This window comes from Lissotriton helveticus, chromosome 6 (assembly GCF_964261635.1).
Source record: "Lissotriton helveticus chromosome 6, aLisHel1.1, whole genome shotgun sequence".
NCBI classification, from domain to species: Eukaryota; Metazoa; Chordata; class Amphibia; order Caudata; family Salamandridae; genus Lissotriton; species Lissotriton helveticus.
In genome coordinates this window covers 733,311,024-733,330,248 of record NC_136067.1, presented here as the reverse complement: position 1 = coordinate 733,330,248, position 19,225 = coordinate 733,311,024, and the positions used below count along the sequence as shown (strand labels likewise).

The 19,225-nt window shown below is 44.5% G+C and overlaps 1 protein-coding gene across 2 annotated transcripts in view; it reads left to right on the top strand.

Annotated features, from left to right (window-relative positions):
- KLHL32 (kelch like family member 32) overlaps nt 1–19,225 on the top strand; it is a 945,199-nt gene that overhangs the window by 442,590 nt on the left and 483,384 nt on the right. For both annotated transcript variants that reach the window (XM_078646842.1, XM_078646843.1), the window contains exon 5: nt 17,080–17,178. In XM_078646842.1, the coding sequence (XP_078502968.1) occupies nt 17,080–17,178 (99 nt within the window). The remainder of the gene's footprint in view (nt 1–17,079; nt 17,179–19,225) is intronic.

Sequence of the window (19,225 nt, the reverse complement as noted above, 5' to 3'; positions counted from 1 at the left end):
TCAAACTTCTCACCTGGGACATGAATGAGTTGGGATACAAATTGAAAAGAGGGATAGTCTTACAGTTCTTCAGACGACACACACCGGATATTATATTACTGCAGGAAACCCACTTGGTGGGGCACACATGTAGAGCCTTAAACAGAGGAGTATACACATGAATGTTACATTCTGGCTTCACGACATGCTCTAGAGGGACTGGAATACTGCTGAGTAAGAGATGCCCCTATATGATAGACCGTACATGAACGGACCCTCTGGGCAGATTTGCCGCCATGACTGGGAGAGGAAGCCCTTGAATATTCAAATGGTCTACATACCACCGATATTGCAAAAAATAACATTACCGGATTTGAGTGCAATACTCCTAGTGTTGCCAGATGGAGATTTGATACTTGGGGAGACATAAACATGACGTTCTGCGGACAAAAAGACTGTAAACCTCTTAGACATACACATAGTCAAGGCACCACTCTTTTGCACTATTTGGATGCGTGGGGGGGTTGGTAGACGTATGAGGGCATACAACCCTCAGACTCTGCACTTTTCAGTCATGTGCACACAATAGTCAGTTGCGCATATATTACATATTGTCTCAGGCTCACCAGTGCCCTACATTAAAGAAATCCATCACTTGGCAAGGGGTGTGTCCGATCATTCCCCGGTCTGGCTTAACTGTTCCCGGGGGTCGAAATTAAGATATTTAAAACTCCCCTACATAAGAGAGGAATTAATTCACACCACAGAAAACTACTTTAAAGAAAATACAGGCTCAGTGACTTCCTCCCAGACACTCTGGGAAACATTTAAAGCGGTGTTAAATGGGGGACATAAAAAAGACCGACAAAAAGACCTTCTAGAGTTGGAAACAAGTGAAGTAAAAAGGGATACACAGACCACCCAACAGACAGCGGAGAAGCGCTCCACACGCTAGATATAAAAAACCAAGAATACAAAAGTGAGTAACAGAGGAGGCCAAAAGTAAAAGATTGAACATACTCCACAAAGTATATGAAACAGGGGATAAAGCTGGCAAATTGTTGGCGTGGTTAGATAAATGCGAGCAAGCAAACAGATGGGTAGCCTGCCTGAAAGCGGAGCATGGTGCAATGATAAATGACCCACAGGAGATTGTAGAAGTGTTCGCACCGCACTTCAAGCAAATATATTCATCCAGCACCTCGCCAAACATCAGAGGACTCTAGAGAATTACTTGCAGAGATGTGACTTCCCTCCCTTACAGCTGAAGATAACGACCATTTAGAGGGCGATTTAACGGAAGAAGAAATTACTGGGGCCATTACTCGTTTACAATCAGGGAAAGCAATGGGACCCAACGGGATCCCTATCGAATTACGCAAACTAATCGCCACAAAAATTGCTCCTTATATGAAAGAAATGTATGAAGAAAGTATGCAACAAGGCTGCCTGCCAAGGGACCAGAGACTAGCCTCCATTATAGTGATACACAAACGGGCAAACTAGCCGGATGCTGTGATTCATATCGACCCATTTCGCTCCTCAACGCAGAAGCTAAAATACTTTCAAAACTATTGGCCAATAGACTAATGCATGTACTTACGGAACTAGTACACCCTGATCAGTCAGGATTTATGCTGGGGAGAAACACATCTCTAAATGTTAGACGGCTGCATGGTGTGCAGGGCAGAACTGACACTATCAAAGAAGCTGCTGCTATTCTTTCTTTAGATGCCAAAATGGCGTTCGACACCATTGAATGACCATACCTATTCAAAGTGCTGAAGAGATTGGGTTTTGGTCCAAAATATATAAATTGGGTAAAATTGCTCTATATACGGTCCCTATTCTAAGTGATTGTTAATGGACATGTGTTGAGCTCCTTCCCCCTTAAACGTGGAACGTGACAGGGATGCCCCCTCTCTTCACTGATTTTTGCTTTAATGCTTGAGCCCCTGGCGGCCTGGATCAGGGGAGACCCTATTATCAGAGGCCTGAAGTGGACAGAGGGTTGGGGGGACAAAATCTCAAGTTACGCAGACGACATCCTCCTATACATGGCATAGCCTCATTCGTCGATAGGCAGGATCATACAAATTTTCACCAACTTCCGAAAATATTCAAGATACACCATAAGCGGGTCCAAATCAATGTTATTTATTCTCCAAGGCTCTACACCAAAGTTACCCCTGAGTTGCATAGTGGCGGTAGCGGAAGAAGGATTTTGTTGTTTGGGGATCTATGTCACCAGATATCCATCATTTTTTTACAAGCATAATCTTTGCAAACCCCTTAACTGTTTACAAGATGACGCATGTCATTGGAAAACCTTACCACTGTCCCTTCTGGGCCGTGCAGCCCCTTTTAAAATGATGTCACTTCCCAGGTTTTTGTACATCTTACAAAATACACCATTCCCCATAACAGATGCATATTTTTCCCAAATTGACAACGAAATCAGATTTTTGCTATGGGAGGGGAAAACCCCCAAGAATAGCTACTCACAAACTCGTGAAGAGCTGGTATGAGGGTGGAATAGCCCTCCCAGATATCCAGTTGTACTACTGGGCAACACAATTGGCAGTAATCAATCAATGGATGTACGGCCCACAAACAGATCCAGTATATCAGATGGACACATTTCTGATGGGACCAAGAGGCCATAGACTGGCCCTCTACAGCAATCCCAAACGACCGGTATTAACAGGGCCAACACAACAAACCGCCCATCTCTGGCATAAAATAATAAAACAGCTAGATTTGTAACGCAAAATAATGCAGATGCCGCCACTATGGGATGCTCAAATATTAGGAGAAATGATCAGGCAACCGGGCTTTGACAAATGGGATTTGATTGGCATTTCAACGATGGGAGAACTCTGGGCTAAAGGCAAAATCAAGTCCTTTGAGACGTTGGGAAGAGAATTTGATATGTTGGCATCAGAGACTTACCAATCTTTACAAATTAGACACGCAATAATCTCGGTGCTCACACTGGACTCAACACCTCCAGAATCAACCCCACTCAAAGACAGATTATTATCCGACCAAATAGAAGGAAAGGCACTATCAAAGGTCTATCGAAAGTTATTAAATGCTATGCCGGAACCCCTCGCAAAATTGCTGGAGTAATGGCAGAATATTTTGGGCGATTTAGAAGACGAGGACTGGCAAGAAGCACTTGCATCACCTATAGAGGTTGCTATAAGCTCTAGATTGAAATGAATACAATTAAAAGTCCTACACATGACCTATTACTCTTGCAATACAATGCTGAAAATGAAACGAAAGGAAGACGCATCGTGCAGAAAATGCGGAGAGGAGGGTCATTCTATTATATTATCGGGGTTGCCCCCCCATTTATTAGTATTGGAGCCACTATAATGACACAACTGCAAAAAGTATTAGGTAAACAGTTGCGACAAACACCACAACTATGCCTGCTCAATATAGGGGAACCAACAGATCTCAATGGAAAAGAGTGTCTCTTAGTTATGCTGGGCTGCACATTTGACACACGTACATAGCAAGGAAATGGGGAGTTGAAACACCACCTACTGTGGTGGAATGAGAGAGAGACAGGGATTGGGCAATGATAGCAGGCAAATCTGTTTACGAGAGAAGGGGATGTCCCAAGAAATGGGAACAAATATGGAGCAGGTGGAATTTATATAGAGCAAACATATGTACCCAAACTATCCCTGGGAGGGGAAGATCCAACAACGAGTACCCGGCAGAAGGGTGTGTTGAACTATAATTTGGCAAATTTGATCCTATCTGTTGGCAGGATAAATGGCCCGATGTCTTATGAAAAAATGCTTACAAATTGATGTTGCAAATATTATGTGTTATTTAAATAATAAAAAGAGTTAAAAAAAAAAGATGAACAATTGTGAAAACGAAACAATACTATGATCCGGCTAAAGTTATGTGCTCAACCATCATTTTGCAGCTCACCTGTTGGGAGACTAGGAGTAAGTAAAAGAGGAGAGGAGGGTAGAAGAGCTGGATGATCCCAAATGCTACAAATAGTAGGCATGCAAAACACTGGGAAAACCTAAAGATATTGCATAATGTTGATAGCCTGTGCACTTTAGAATTGTCCTTTGTCCATTAAAGTAGGTGATCACTGACCCCCTTATCCTCCACTTTAACCCCTATGTCTTCTTTTAGTGCCCCTTCTCTTCTTACACTTCCTTGTACTCTGCCTGTTCCTATTCCTCCTTGCCCTGCTGACACAGGTATTCTTTTTCCTAATAGTGGTCATGATTGTCCTCTGCTCTCCTGGTCCCCCTTCTGGTTTTCTATGTTCTCTTGCTCCTTGCCCCGATTCTCCTCCCTATCCTGAAAGTCTGACCCGCCCTGGGCCTCATCTTCTTCCTCCTACTCCACTAGCCCCACCGTCTTGCATCTTTTCAACTGGTCTCTGGGTTCTTGTGTTCTTGGTGGTGTTCCTCCTAGTCCATGGTTCTCCTGGTCCTCGGTTGCCCTGGGCTGACCCTCCCAGTAGTCCTGCTCCTCATGTTGGTCCTGGTCCTAGCAGTCCTGACCCTTCTGTTTGTCATCCTTGTGCTAGGTTTCCTTTTCCTGTTCCTACTGTTGATATTCTTGCACCTGCTCCTGTTCTTTGTGTTCATGGTCTTCCTGCTCCTGGTCCTCATGGTCTTGGCCCTCCCGATCCTGGTCACCTGTTTAGTCCTTGTAGCCTTACGTCTGCTGGTGATTCTAGATGTTTGCAATTGTATCTGATCCTCCTTGTCATGCTTGTGGTCCTGATCCGGTTATCCTGGTCTTTCTAGCTTTTGCCCTATGGCCCTTGCCTTCTGGTTGTCTTGGTATTCCCAGCCCTACTAGTGGGCGTAGTCCTGACAGTTCAAGACTTCCTGGTTGTCCTCAAACTTTTTCTCCTGATCCCCATCATCTTCCTTCTGCTGTTCCTGCTCATCCGCCTGGCCTTCCAAAGACTCCTGCACATCTGTTCCTGGTTAGTTTACTACTAGTCTTGGTCCTCAAGGTCGTGGACATCCTTGTTGTCTGGTCTTGGTCCGCCTGGTCACCCTTGTTCTTTTGGTCCAAAACCTCCATGACCTTGTTGTTTGGTCCAAAACTTCCATGACCTGGTTCTTCTAGTCTTGATCACCCTGGTGCTCCTATTGCACCTAGCCTTCCTGGTGCTCATGGCCATCTAGCTTCTCTTCCTGGATCTCCTCCTCTTCCTCATCCTCTGGGCTTTCTTCATAGTCCTCCTTTTCCTGGTTCTCTTGGTTCTTATTTCCCTGGTTCTGAATCTCTCATAGTTGTCCAGATTCTCCTAGTTGTCTTCCTCTGCCTCTTGAAGATTTTTCTTGTCCTCCTGCTCCCGGCCTTCCTTGCTCTGGTCAGCCTAAACCTCCTTGTCAAGTGTGGACCTGAAGGTTTTGGTTCTAAAAGTCTTGTGAGCTTGGTCCTCCAGGTCTTGGTCATCCTGTTGATTATTGTCTTCCTTGTGCTCTTGGTCTTAGTCCTGTTCCTCCTAGCCCCCCTCCTTCTTCCCCCCTTCTCCCCCTCCTCTTCATCCTCCTATTCTTGCCCTCCTGATCCTCTCCTAGGTCTCTGCTCCCTTTGACCTCACAAGGCAGCCAGGTACAACTGCCAGGCAGGAGCCGCAAGCAGCCTGGCAGGATATCCCTTCCCCATCCCTGCACTCTGTAAGATGAGCTGTGCAGAAGTGCATGTGATGGGCATCATTTGTTTGCTTGGTGACTGGGAAAGGGTAGCTGCAATACAGAAGGGCTCTTTAAAAGCACAGCTTTAGGCCTTTAGAAATGTGAATGACAAGTGGGATGGCCATCTGCAGTGAAGCGGCCCTGAACTAGTTTGAGAGTGGCCCCAAAGCAACATTTTCCATAAGTTATAGTCCTTGCATCCAAGCCTTTTACTGAGGGTTTTTGTCTTTTAACACACTCTCCAGATTTTAATGCAGAGAGGAGGCAAGTGAAGGTGTTAACAATATAAATAAATAAGGGTATCCCCATTGGAAACCATTTCAAACCCATTTTATGTTTTGCTTTTGCTCATCTCTGGCATCACTAAATGGACCTAAGGCACTGCTTGGGCACCTATCTAATATTCTCTTACTCCCAATACACTTCCCATGAGCTGGTACTCTTTAAATGGATGCCCTTTCTGTCACACAGGACTTCAATTATGGTCCCCTCAAGTTTCTTCATTTCCAGGCTCTAAATTCTTGACTTTTGTGCATGGCCAAGCCTTTAGGTCTCCAGAGTTATCGCTCACTCCTGCTGGTCAGTTGGATATTGAGGTTCTTACATCTCGGACTAATGCTTTGTCTTTGATTTGTGAGGCTGTGTGTATTTTTTTTTCTTTTCTAGTCACTTCCTGGAATTGCAAGTTCCAATTTCAGGTCTATGGTTTTCTTCCACTCTCAATGCTACTCACCACAGCCTTATCTTAAGTTGGGGGATTCGGATGCTACACCCCTTGAACATGTACATTCTCAGCTTAGCATTTGGGACCAGGGATTCTCAGTTGGTAGAGTCTACCAGACTAACGCCCATCCTGGCCTTTACTTTTCATGTGCATAACAGTATTACGTCATGCACAGAGCCTTGACGTTGCACCTTAAAGCTAACCAACAGTGTAACCTGGCATCACAGTAACCCACTTCTCAGATATCCAAAAACGCTTGCAATGCATCCTAGACTGACTTGCATCATGCCCTGTGATTCATCAGTCTTAGAGATCTTGCACTGCTCTTTTGGCTTCACTTACAGGATCACTGCACTAGGAAATCCTAGTGCTATCAAAATTGAATTTGATGCAACAAATTCCAGCAGGGATTTGAAGCAACGTCCTCTTCGTATATTAAAACAATTCTGTAGATAACATATCTACCCCAGAGATGTGCTCAACCCACAGTTTCACAGATTTAAATCCAAGAGGAGAGGGCTCAGGTATTCATCCTTTTGAGTAACCCTGGGCGGACAGCTACGCTACGCTCGCGTAGTTTGCGCTACTTCGCACTACGCTAATTGCACGTAGCACAGTGCGAACACGGTTAGCGTAGCGGTAATTTTTTGCTTGCTCGCAGTCCTCAACGTCAAGTTGGCGACCACGAGCAAGCAAAATTACTCCCCGGCGAGACTTTTTCCTCATTTGCGATCAGCAACATCAAGTTGGCAATCGCGAGCATGGAAAATAAACCTCCTGGCGAGATTCTCAATGCGGGAAGGTCAGGTTTCTCATTGCAAGTGGTCGTGTATGCTTGCGACCGCTCGCGATGAGAAACTACCAGTCCGCATTGAGAAACGACAGCTCTCACTGTGCAAGATGCCGTTATCAATGATTGCACAGTGAGGACAAGCATCCGGCACTGTGCAATCATCGTGAACAGCGCACTATGCAGTTCGCATAGCACTACGCGTAGCGCAATGTGTACTTTGCGTAACAACGCGTATCGCTACTTCTCGAACTACGCCCAGGGTTACTTTTGAGGCCATTCACGGTGAGGGTAGTATGATAACAATGAAACCTGTTATTAACTGACTGGAGGCAAATTACTGTCAAGATGCTGTATTGTATATTTCACCCATGTATCTGAAGCACGTGCATAAACCAATTTAAAATGGGCTTAAAAGTGGTAAAAGCTTTGAAATGCATGCAAACGTCTCAATCTGTGTCTTCTTTAAAAAGATTCTAAAGTAATTGAGTTATGTATCATTTACTTGAGCATGTGTTGTAGCAAGCAGTGCAGAAGATAACGGATCCTAACCCCAATTATAAGGGTCCGGCTGTTTGTGCTGCAGCTGCAACAATCTAGGTGTAACCTGCAGAGCACAGGCTCCAGTGCCAGCTATATAGCATGGCCGGGTATTGCACCTGCTGCATAAACGTGCAATGTAAAGGATACGAAGTCCAATCGCGGTATGATTGCATATACAGATTATGCACCTGCTGCGGATATCTGTGTTTGACCTCACTTCGCCATTTCCTATTCCAGTGAGACAGAGCCTTCTATTTTACATCCACTGCTGAGGCTTTTTATTTAGCATGTTGTAGTGTCAGCGCTCTAGCTGATGCACGTCGCATAATGACGTGGCGGGCCCCCGGCCATTTTGTAGATGCGCGCGGAGTGAGGATGGAGAGGCGCGAGTGCCGTAGCACGGAGTATTACCGGCTCGGCGCTCTCTGATCAGCGAACTTACAATTAAAAACCTCTTAACCACCACGCTGTGTCCTGTCATCAATGGGGAGTATGACAAACATTACAATGGCGACGAGCTCGGGATGAGAAAAAAAAATGGACCTTACATCGGGAAACATCGAGCATCGAACCCCGGGCAGGAGCAAACATCAGTCAGCATGACGTGCTTGAAAGAGCCACAGCCACACAGTGGACGAGGGACATCAGAGAGCGTGGCAGAGCCACAATCCTGCATAGGAGCCACACAGAACACCGAGAAGGACGAAAAGGGCGCACAAAGGGGTAAGACTGCAAGGGACACCCCACAGCACAGCACACACCAAGGGCAGGAGCGCTGGCGACCTCAGGGAAAAGTGAAGGGGAAGAGAATAAAAGTCCCCAGCAGCAGCCTAAGAAGCAGGAGGAGAACGGCACACCTGGCAGCCCCAAGAGCCAAAGTGGGGCCTCCCCTCCGGAAAGGCGCGAAACCATGTGCACACAGGCATCGTCCGCAACGGCGCCCGTACCATTCCTACCTAAGCCAGGCGAGCCCCTTATGAGGTGGGAAGACTAGAGAGACTACATAGATAACTTTATTGAAGTACTAGAGGATGAAAATGAGGAGAAATTTACAAGCAAAAGGAAGAAACGGATACTGTTACTTAACCTTGGCTCGGAGGAGCTCAGAGTTTTCAAAAACCTAGTACCCAAACAACGAGCGAGTACCGATGATGACGTCTACGCCCATGCAATTGAAGAATTGAATGAACACTACAGACCTGCAGTTTGTGTCTCAATTGATAGATACAATTTTCAACAGAGAAAGCAAGAGGCTGGGGAATCGGTAGAAGAATATGTGGCGGCATTGAGGAAGCTCGCATCCACGTGCAGATATGATACATTCCAGGATGAGTTCATTAAGGATCAAATCATGATGCACACCTCAAGTAAAGCTGTGCAAGACAAGTTATGGGCAAGTGGGGATGCAACGCTGAAGGAAGTCATGGTGATAGTCAAGAAAGCGGAATTGGCACGACGATGTGCAGAAGCGGCGAAGAAAGAGACGTTGGCCAGACCGATGGTAAACAGAATAGAAGAAGAAGAGCCCCGAAGAGATGGCAAGAACAAGGGAATCGCACAGAAAGGACCAAATAGATGGCAGGGAAATCCAGGACCTCCGGGAAAAAAATGGGAAGCAGTAAGAAAGCCTGTTACCGATGCGGAAGCCTGGCACACGAGGCCCATGACAGGAAATGTCCGGCGTTTCGCGCCAAATGCATGTTCTGCGGGATCGTAGGGCACTATGAGAAGGTGTGCCGCAGGAAGTCTGCCAGGAACATGGTAAAATATGTGGACCAGGGACATGAAGACCTGGAGGAGAACGACCATGAAGAGGAGGACATGGTACTTTGCATCTACGATCAAGTGCTATGCGTGGATACCAAGAGATCGACCAAGCCGGTGCTGGACATGACTATTGGGGGAGTGCCAATAAGCATAGTGGCAGATACAGGATCGCCCTACACAATAGTCCAGAGGGCGGTGTGGAACAAGACATTTAAACCACACTTGGGCCCAGAACTTGAGCGGCTTAACATAAGGCAGGTCACGTACAATGGAGATCACACACCCATGGTAGGGTTCAGACCATTAAAGTTTGAATTCAGACAATGCAGTGCCATTTGCAAACTGTACCTCTCAGAAAAGGGACCATCGGTATTGGGATGGTTGGACCAGGGTGACCTGGGCATCAAACTGGACCCGGGAGGGAAAGTTCAGATATTACTCACCGAACCGGAAAGGTGGCCGGACCTGGACAGGTGGAAGAAGGAGTACCCCAAGGTGTTCGGAAGGCACAGTGGGAAGACTAGAGAAGTTTGCGCACAAGATTGTACTCAAAGCAGGAGCAGAACCAGTGTCCCACAAGGTGAGAAATGTACCCCTCGCCGTGAGAGAGGCAGTGCAAGAAAAACTGCAAGAGTTGGAAAAAAAGGGCATAATCGAACCAATTACGTGCGCCGAATGGTTAGCACCACTAGTGGTGGTGATGAAACCCAGCGGAAAGGTCAGACTATGCGTAGACCTACGCGAACTAAACAAGAACATTGTGGTGGAGAAGTTCCCCTTACCACGGATCGAAGAGATGTTAGCCAAAACAAGAGGAATAAAGTGGTACTCCACCATAGACTTAACCTCAGCATACCACCAGATCGCGTTACACCCAGAGAGTAGGAGATTGACGTCATTCATCACCCCCTTTGAATGTTACCAGTTCCGTCACATGCCGTTTGGACTGGCATCAGCGGCAGCGGTGTTCCAGAAACTGATGCACCAACTGTTCAAGGACATGGATGGCATCCAATACTTTCAGGATGATATTCTAGTAATGGGGCGAGACAGGATAGACCACGATGCGAAACTAACCAAGGTGCTGAGAGTGCTGGAGGAAAAAGGCCTAACTGCAGAGTGGGAAAAGTGCCACCTGGGCATGGAATCAGTGACCTACTTGGGGCATGAAATAGGGGTGCAAAGAATCACGCTCAAGACTGAGAGCGATTTGGGACGCACCACCAGCAGGGAAGATGTCAGGTCCTTTCTGGGCATGGCAGTATAGTATAGTAAATTTGTTCAGCATTTCGCAACAAAGACTCACCACATGAGACAATTAACGAGAGAAAAGACAACGTTCAGCTGGACGGAAGAAGCACAAAAGGAGTTTGAAAGCATAAAGATAGACGTTGTAGGAGCCGTACCCCTGCAAGGGTACGACCCCCAAGGTAGAACTGTGCTCATGACTAATGCCAGTGACAAGGGACTTGGCGCTGTGTTAATGCAGGACCGAGGACAAGGAGTGGTGGAAACACTGAGTTTCGCATCCCGCACACTGAGCGACACGGAAAAAAGGTTCAGCGTCATAGAAAAAGAAATGCTGGCCGTAGTATGGGCGATGACAAGATTCCGACAATTCCTATGGGGAACACGATTTCAATTGAAGACTGATCATAAACCGTTGGTGAAGGTACTCACCTCCAGTGGGCACGCCAGTGCCACCCCCAGGATTTCAAAAATGACCTTGAAGCTGTTGGAATATAGATATGACGTGGAATACATTCCGGGCAGTTGGAACAAAGTGGCAGAGTATTTGAGTAGGGCGGCAGCCATGGAAACGGAAGAAGAAGACAAAGAAGTCAGAGAGGAAATGGTTGCCCTGACGGATGACCAGGAGAGGGTCATTAGCAACCAGGAGTGGAAAGAAGCCTATGAGGAGGATCAGGCCATACAGGAGGTGAAGGAATGCATAACGAATGGCTGGCCAGAAAAGAAACACCTTAATGAGAATCTACGGAAGTACTACGAGGTTAGGGAGGAACTGTCAATGGACGATAAGGGAGTGTTTGTATACAGGGGGGACACTTCCTTCCCTCGCCCAGCCTCTTTCTTGATATATCATTTATGATTCTGTTTCCATGAGGCATGAGTTTAGTGAAGTAATTGTTTTATGAATTGTTATATTTAGTTTGTCATAACCAATTATCAGTAATTTCTATTGAGGTCATAATGGCAAGTGTTTCATTGTTTGTATAGTTTCCTCACTTTTCACTCACTACCTTCCCTTCCCATTCCCTCGGGGGCATTTATTGTGATCAATTGTTGATGTATTTTATGCATTTTGTTCTACTGTACACGTTGTGATTAAAAACAATGTTGTGATACTCTTCTTTTGAAGTCATTTAAGATAATATCTATCGATAGTACTTGGGACCACTTTGTCTATATCACAAGGTCATCCCTCCAGCAGGAATAGTCCCAAGACTACTGGCGATACTCCACGAAGGACATTTGGGGATCGGAAAAACGAAACTGCTGACTAAACAAGGATACTGGTGGCCAGGCATGGACCTCCAAGCTGAACGATATGTCAGGGAATGCATCCAGTGTCAAGGCGCGGACAAAACGCTCAAGCCGCTGAGACCGGCCCTGGGAAAATTTGACTCCCCGAAGAACCCGTGGGAAGAGTTATCCATTGATATCCTGGGCCCGATCTTGGACAGACAAGGAACTCAAAAGTATGTGTGCGTCCTCATAGACAGGTACTCCCTGTGGCCAGAAGTGAAGGTGGAAGAAGTAATGGACACGGAGACAATTCTGAGGTTTCTGAACGACACGTTTGTAAGAGAGGGCATTCCCAAATCCATTCTCAGTGACAATGGCCCCCAGTTTACTTCTGAAAAATGGACTAAATTCATGGAGAGGAATGGTATCCTCTCCAAGCATACCTCCATATATCACCCGGCGGGTAATGGACTGGTAGAACATTTCAACCGAGTGGTGATGGGATCTGTGCAAACAGCGATAATGAGTGACAAGGACTGGGAGAAAGAAAGTTGGCAAATGATCTGAGCGTACAGAATCACCCCCACTGGAACAGGGTACAGCACCTTCCAAATTTTGAGGGGCCGTGACCCCTTCACGAAGGACAACCAAGTGTGGAAGGAGAAAACAGTAACCAGCAAGTGGTCTCCGGCAGTGGTTCAGGCGAACTTAGAGAGTGCGCAAGCTGTCTACACCAAGTACTATAACAGACGGAGGAATGTGAAAGACACTGGATTAGAGGAAGGTGAACGGGTGAGAGTCAAGTTGGCGGTACTGCAAAGGAAGGGAGACAGCAAATATAGTAGACCCCTGCAGGTCAAGGAGGTGTATGATAGAGCGGCCCTGTTAAGTGACGGCAATGTATGGTCTCAGGACCGCATGGCGAGCTGCAATAAAGTATTACAGTGGAGCCATGGTGAGCAGGAGCTCGAAGGGACAGTGGAGCCCAATGGAAGAAACGAATCCCTCGATTTGGAAACGGACATGGAAAGTGGAGAAGTAAATGAAGAGCAAGGCAGCAGAGGCATCCCCAAAATGGAGGCGGAGATGAGTGCAAGGAGGTCGATGGGGAGCTTGGTTGCATCGAACGATGGAGAAGGGGGAGAAGAGACTCGTGAGGGAGAAACCACGGCTACCCCGGTGAGACATACCCGAAGGGGGAGAGTGGTGGTGAGACCATCCAGGTTCCAGGACTATGATATGAGCGGCGGACTGTAAGTTTCATGTTTGTTCTGTTGGTAGGAAAAAGGGGAGATATGTAGTGTCAGCGCTCTAGCTGACGCACGTCGCGTAATGACGTGGCGCGCCCCCGGCCATTTTGTAGATGTGCGCGCAGTGAGGACGGAGAGGCGCGAGTGCCGGAGCACTGAGTATTACCGGCTCAGCGCTCTCTGATCAGCGAACTTACAATTAAAAACTTCTTAACCACCACGCTGTGTCCTGTCATCAATGGGGAGTATGATAAACATTACACATGTTGTTGATGTCCAATCCGTTTTCAGTAAGAAAGCTGCGGCGTTTAATATGCGGTCTACAGAGAGTTGTGTATGATAGTTTGTGTGCCCGTGTGTGTGTGTGTGTTTTTAATATACAGATCACATCCTCCCCTCACAACAGGGACGTAGGTAGGGGGTGGCCCAGGTGGCACAAGTTTTAGAGGTGGCAGTCTCCCACTCCCCCTTACCCACTGTCTTCGTTGCAAACGCAGGGATCGCCAGTAAACCCCACCCCCGCTATTACATGCGGCCATCACGGGGGAGCAAACACAGGGACCGACACAGGCTGCCAAAGATCTAGCTATTTCAGCTTGCTGTAGGCAATGTTTGTTTCAATATCAGGGAAATCAAGAGGAAGAACCAGCCCAGCGGACAAAAAAAAACCAGCCCATCTGACACTGCCTGATTGCCCTATAGGGCAGTCCTGCTCTGCCTCCAAGCAGCGGTACAAAAGGGGGTGGTGATGGACGGAGTATGTGAATTAATCAAACACTCACACCCAGTCAAAAGATCTGGGTTTAATCCATCACCGTCCAAGCAGGGCTGTCTTACAGCATTATAGGCCCCCGGGCAAAGCAGTGCACTGGTCCCTGCCTACACAACCATTCACAGGAATAAAAATGTTTGACGGAAAATTTGTGTTAAATTCTGGTAAATGGGGCCCCTAGGCTGGTGGACCCCCTGCCTGCAAGTCGTGTTTAGTGTGACTTCTACACAGATGTATTTGTAACCTACAGGAAACAATATCCTGCCCCAGCTAGCTGCACAGGTTTGTGTATTTAACATGCAAAGTATATGTCTGCATCCCTGCAGTCCTAATGTTGAACTCACCCATGATAAGGATGGTGGTGATGTACATAGTCAAGTTCAGCAATCTTCCCCACTTACTCTGCGATGGAAGCCTATCTGTTGAACGGTTAAGCTGTGTCGATGTCTTGCAATCCTTGGCTCAATGTTTCGAGACATAGCTCAAAGTTCTGACCACATACTTTGTTTATAAATCCAAGTGAAAAGGGAAAATGTTCTAGACCATGTACATCAGTGTTTCTTATCCACTATATGATTCAGTATCTCTGGGTGCAATGATAGGCATGTCAGTGGTGTTGTGTCAAGGTGGCTGAAAATCTACAAAATGTTTTAAAATCAAGTCACCTAAAGACCGCCATCCAGAATTAACAGGACATCCTGGCCAAGTCGGACATTTGAAAGGGATTTGTCCAGAATGTCAATTTCTGCTTTACAGGAGCCAAATGGGGTTCAAGTTCCCTTTGTGAAAGGACACAATTTAGAGAGATTAATTACTTTTTCTACTGGTCATGGTTTAGGGTAGTAACGTTAGGTGGTTGTGTCATAGAAATGGGTTTACTATGGTCACCATCTTTGATATGAGTTGGGGCATTTAATGGACACACTGTTTCACCAGTTGACATTAGAGAAATAGAATTTAAGGTCCGTGTGTAATTCTACTTTGCTGTAATCGTATGGGGTCTAGATACGGGTCAAATGATTTCAGAATCAGGCAACTGGCTTCAGCCAACCAGACTCAAACTGAGGTTGAAATGGTAAAACGTCTGTGTCGCTCTCCGGCTGAAAACAAGACAAAGGCCCTACAAAGACTTGGAGTCCTAGAATGTATTCTGTCAGTCTTCAGTCCTTCTGCAACGAAGATGTTGTTGGACTTGTTATGATGAGTTCAGCTCTAATGACCATGTGGCTCCTGTGAAGCTCACTTCTTTGGGACAGCCTCAATGCAGGCTTTAAATCTATCCCTCCTGCCTGTGGCCTCATCATCTCAACGCCATTTCTGTGTTACTTAAGTACCTAAACTTAAACCTCAATGCCGGCTACGTCCAATTGCCTGCCTTACGCAGCCTTCATGTAAGTTCCAAAGGAAAAAGTGTGGCACAGGTATAATCCTAGGACCAAAATAAAGACATGGAGCCTGTCATAGGAAATACACCTGAAGTGTTAGACATATGCATTATGTTCAAGAGCTCTCTGGCAGCTTCAATCATTCTTCTCTTAAAAAAGGCCTGGTTGGGTCACCGTAATAATCCATTCATCACTTTATAAATTCTCTGTACAATAATTGATAAGATAATGTTCAAATATACATTTGTAGGCAGAATTATTCAAAAGCTTTCACACATAATTTGTATCTCTTTTTGGAAAAAAGAGTAATCAGTGCTTGATTCATGATAGCTAATAAAAAAGGTTATAGAATTGACCTGTTTTAGTCAGTACATAATACAACTCCTATTCCTGTGCAATATCATTTTTACAAATCTGAATAGAAACTCTATAGGTCAGGTCTACTCCTTTCCTCAACTTGCCAAAGTCCACATGTAATTTCTGATAACTTAAACATTTAAACTAGAGGAAGTCCTCATTTTTTCGCGTTTGCTCTCACTTCTGTCTTATATAGCATTCTATATTAATAATGCAAAACTAATTTTATCAATGTATAAGCATTACTGTTTGTTGGAGTGTACAAACTCTACATCTTTATTTTCTACAGCCTGCACGCTGAAAGTCTTGCCTTTCTCTCACCCAAAACTCCATTTTGGTCCTGAAAATGTCAGTCAACATTTTGCTAACTTTTACTTTATGCATAGTATTATTGTACAATCTCTCATTATTCACCAAAGAGATATATGGTAAATGATGAGAACTTTGTAATTGCCTTGTATTTATTTAGTTAGGCTTAACAACAGGATTTTACCTAACTTCTTAAATATGCATTATAAGTTTATGAAACTGCTCCCAAAACGGATGAACCTTCAACATTTCTATCCATGGAATCATGGATTTCTATTCGTTGAATATGAAGTACTTTAACTCTAGAACTCAAACGTTTTGCATTTTGCTTCCATTTACCCAACCTGTTATTTTCTGTCAATAAGGCATACGGTGTCAAGATCTACAGAGACATCAGCCAATTTATCTAAGCTATGTCCTGTTGAAGAAACTACATACAATTTAGATATATACACAGTTGCAAGAGACTTTATACGTTATGTCTCGTGAACCGTCCTTCGCCTAAGGTAGGGCCGGTGTCAACATGTGACCACATTTTAATAATCATCAAAAAAGTCAGGAAAAGTTATTAATACCATATTCACATGTTCTGGATATTGCAAATATCCACCTTCCAGTCTCATTTCAAAGGCTTCTTTGAGAGCAAGGTGTGAAGTAAATGTGCATGTGTGGGAATAGGGGCTAGTGGAGTGATTCAAGGAGAAGGCCACTTCTGCCTGTAAGGGACATACATACTTTCAATTTTGTATGTTTTCTGGTCCTCCCTCGGGAAAAGTCAAACTTAAGAACAATTGACATTATCGAGAAACTTCTTAAAACTATAAGATTCAATATGGCAATTGTCTTTTCCTAGAGATTATCTGAAAGTATTTTGTTGCAAAAAGAGAAATGAACCACTTAACAAATGTGATAGAACTGTATATAAATGAATAACTATTATACACATGTTAATCTATTGGTTTTTCCCATTTTAATTCCTCAGTGGAATAATTTTATTTTTTTATTTTTTAGATTTTGTTGGAGCCAGGTGCAATTCAGGATGTACTGGCAGCAGGGAGCCATTTGCAGCTGCTGGAGCTCTTAAATTTATGCTCCCACTATCTTATTCAGGTAAGACCTATCATTGATTTTACATACAGTTTATCTAAAATGATTTTTTCTATTTAAAATACTAGGTTTTTTGAAAATTGTGTGGTAGTCCTAAATCAGTTAACAAAGTGTCTTCCAATCCACATGTAGTGGGCTTTATTTGTTTTTTAATAATTCTCGAGGGGTTCTCTTGTGCAGCGTGTATGGCATGGAACAATTCCCTACAGAAACTGCAGTAAATCTTCAAAAGGGAGAAGACAAAACTTGAATCAAACTGTTGTGATGCATATTTTAGATGCTCAGAAGAACTGCCTTTTTTGTAAAATCTAGAATTAAGTGTCACAGTTTGTCTTAGTACCATTATCTTTTTAAAATATATTCGCAATGAGCCAATATATTTTTCTTTTCTGAAAACGTGAGTGGTAATCCCACAGGGGTAGGTAGATGACCTTGAAATGTTTTTCTCTGGGTTGTGAGAAAATTCAAGTCTGAGGATTTTGGAGCAATCAGAAGTTAGTGTGGCCATATTGTGACCATATTGTGGCACCTGGGTTCTTTTGATTCTGGTGTCCTGGGGCCTCCGTACACCAGACCTTTAAACTGAAGGATCAAGTATTCCTTTTAGCACTTAACTCATAGGATAGCAAGTCAGAGCAGTCGAAGGCTTACTCAAGGATGTACGATATGGTAGAGAGTCAAACAAGTAACATTCAATAAATCAGTCTCAAGACTGTTTTTTCTTCATGCAGAAAAAGTTATTTAATCCACACAAAACTAACTACTCCACACAAAATTACAAATAACTACAAAAGGGCAGGTGAAAAAAGCAATGGGAACAAATTTTAATGGGCTGAAAAGTATACGGGCACATGGTAAAGAACGGTCACAGAAATCAATAGCCCCCTAAATGGAGTCTAGACCCCATAGTTCTGGTGCACCTCTCATGTTTTATGCAGCAGCAGACCCTAGCTATTACCTCCTTATAGTCCTATAGCAACTGTGGAATGCAATCATACAAAGTCAGAGCTCCTGGCTGTGTCAAAGTGCATTTACCATGCATTAAATAATCAGAAAACACACATTACTATACCTATGGACAGTTCAAGATGTCACAACAATTCTGAAATATATCTGCCTTTCACTGTTGAAAAGCCACAAACATGTTATGACACACTTTTAATAGTAACATGCCAAAACAGTTAAAATGTAATTGAAAACCATATTTTTATTGTTGCACCCAGTTGCTGAGCAACCTTTAGAGACTCACAAACTCAAAGGGTCCACATACTCTTAATTTTCACCTAGAGGTTATCTACGGGAGCACAAAAAAGCAACCTACGTCAGTCAGTGGCCTAACAAAACGTAAGGCCCCCCCCATCCAGACCCAGCCAGGAGCTCTCTGGCCAGAGCCCGCTGCCCTTGCACAGTGCCAACCCCGTCTATCTACTGTGCTGAGATGGCCCCGCATCACCTTACTAATTCCAGGTTCCCTAATTCCATGCCTTAGCAGACCTAAGGGATTCCTTTTAAAATCAAGTTAGTGGAATACTAGGAGTTCCACCACCCAAGATGAATGAGGACATTTCTTCTTTGATTATCATCACAGTTTTAAGACCTTAGCAGCCCATCGCCCATTTATTCTGAATCACATCTGCCTCAGTGCTGCATGGCGGCAGATCCCAGGCTGAGTCAGACAAGCTTTGACCTCCTAAATAAAGTCATAATCATGAAGGCATTAATTCTTAGACTACAGTCCAATCGTTTATTAGCTTCACAAGTGTTGCATTTAATGAAAAAAGTAAGATGATTGTTGTTCAAATTAACGTTTATTTATTTTGGCACACACGTTATCCAGTAGCCTTTGCTCAGTTACCAGATTGTGCCCCAAACTCCAACAAACAACTTTATATAATGTTTAAGTATTTTTTACAAAATGCTTTCTAATTATGTGTCAATCTCATATATCAAAAGATCAAACCAGAAGCCCTCATAGGATACCCTTCTGCAAACCAGTTTTCCAACTTTCCAATAGTTCATGAACAATGAGTACTTCTGCTTGACAGAATTA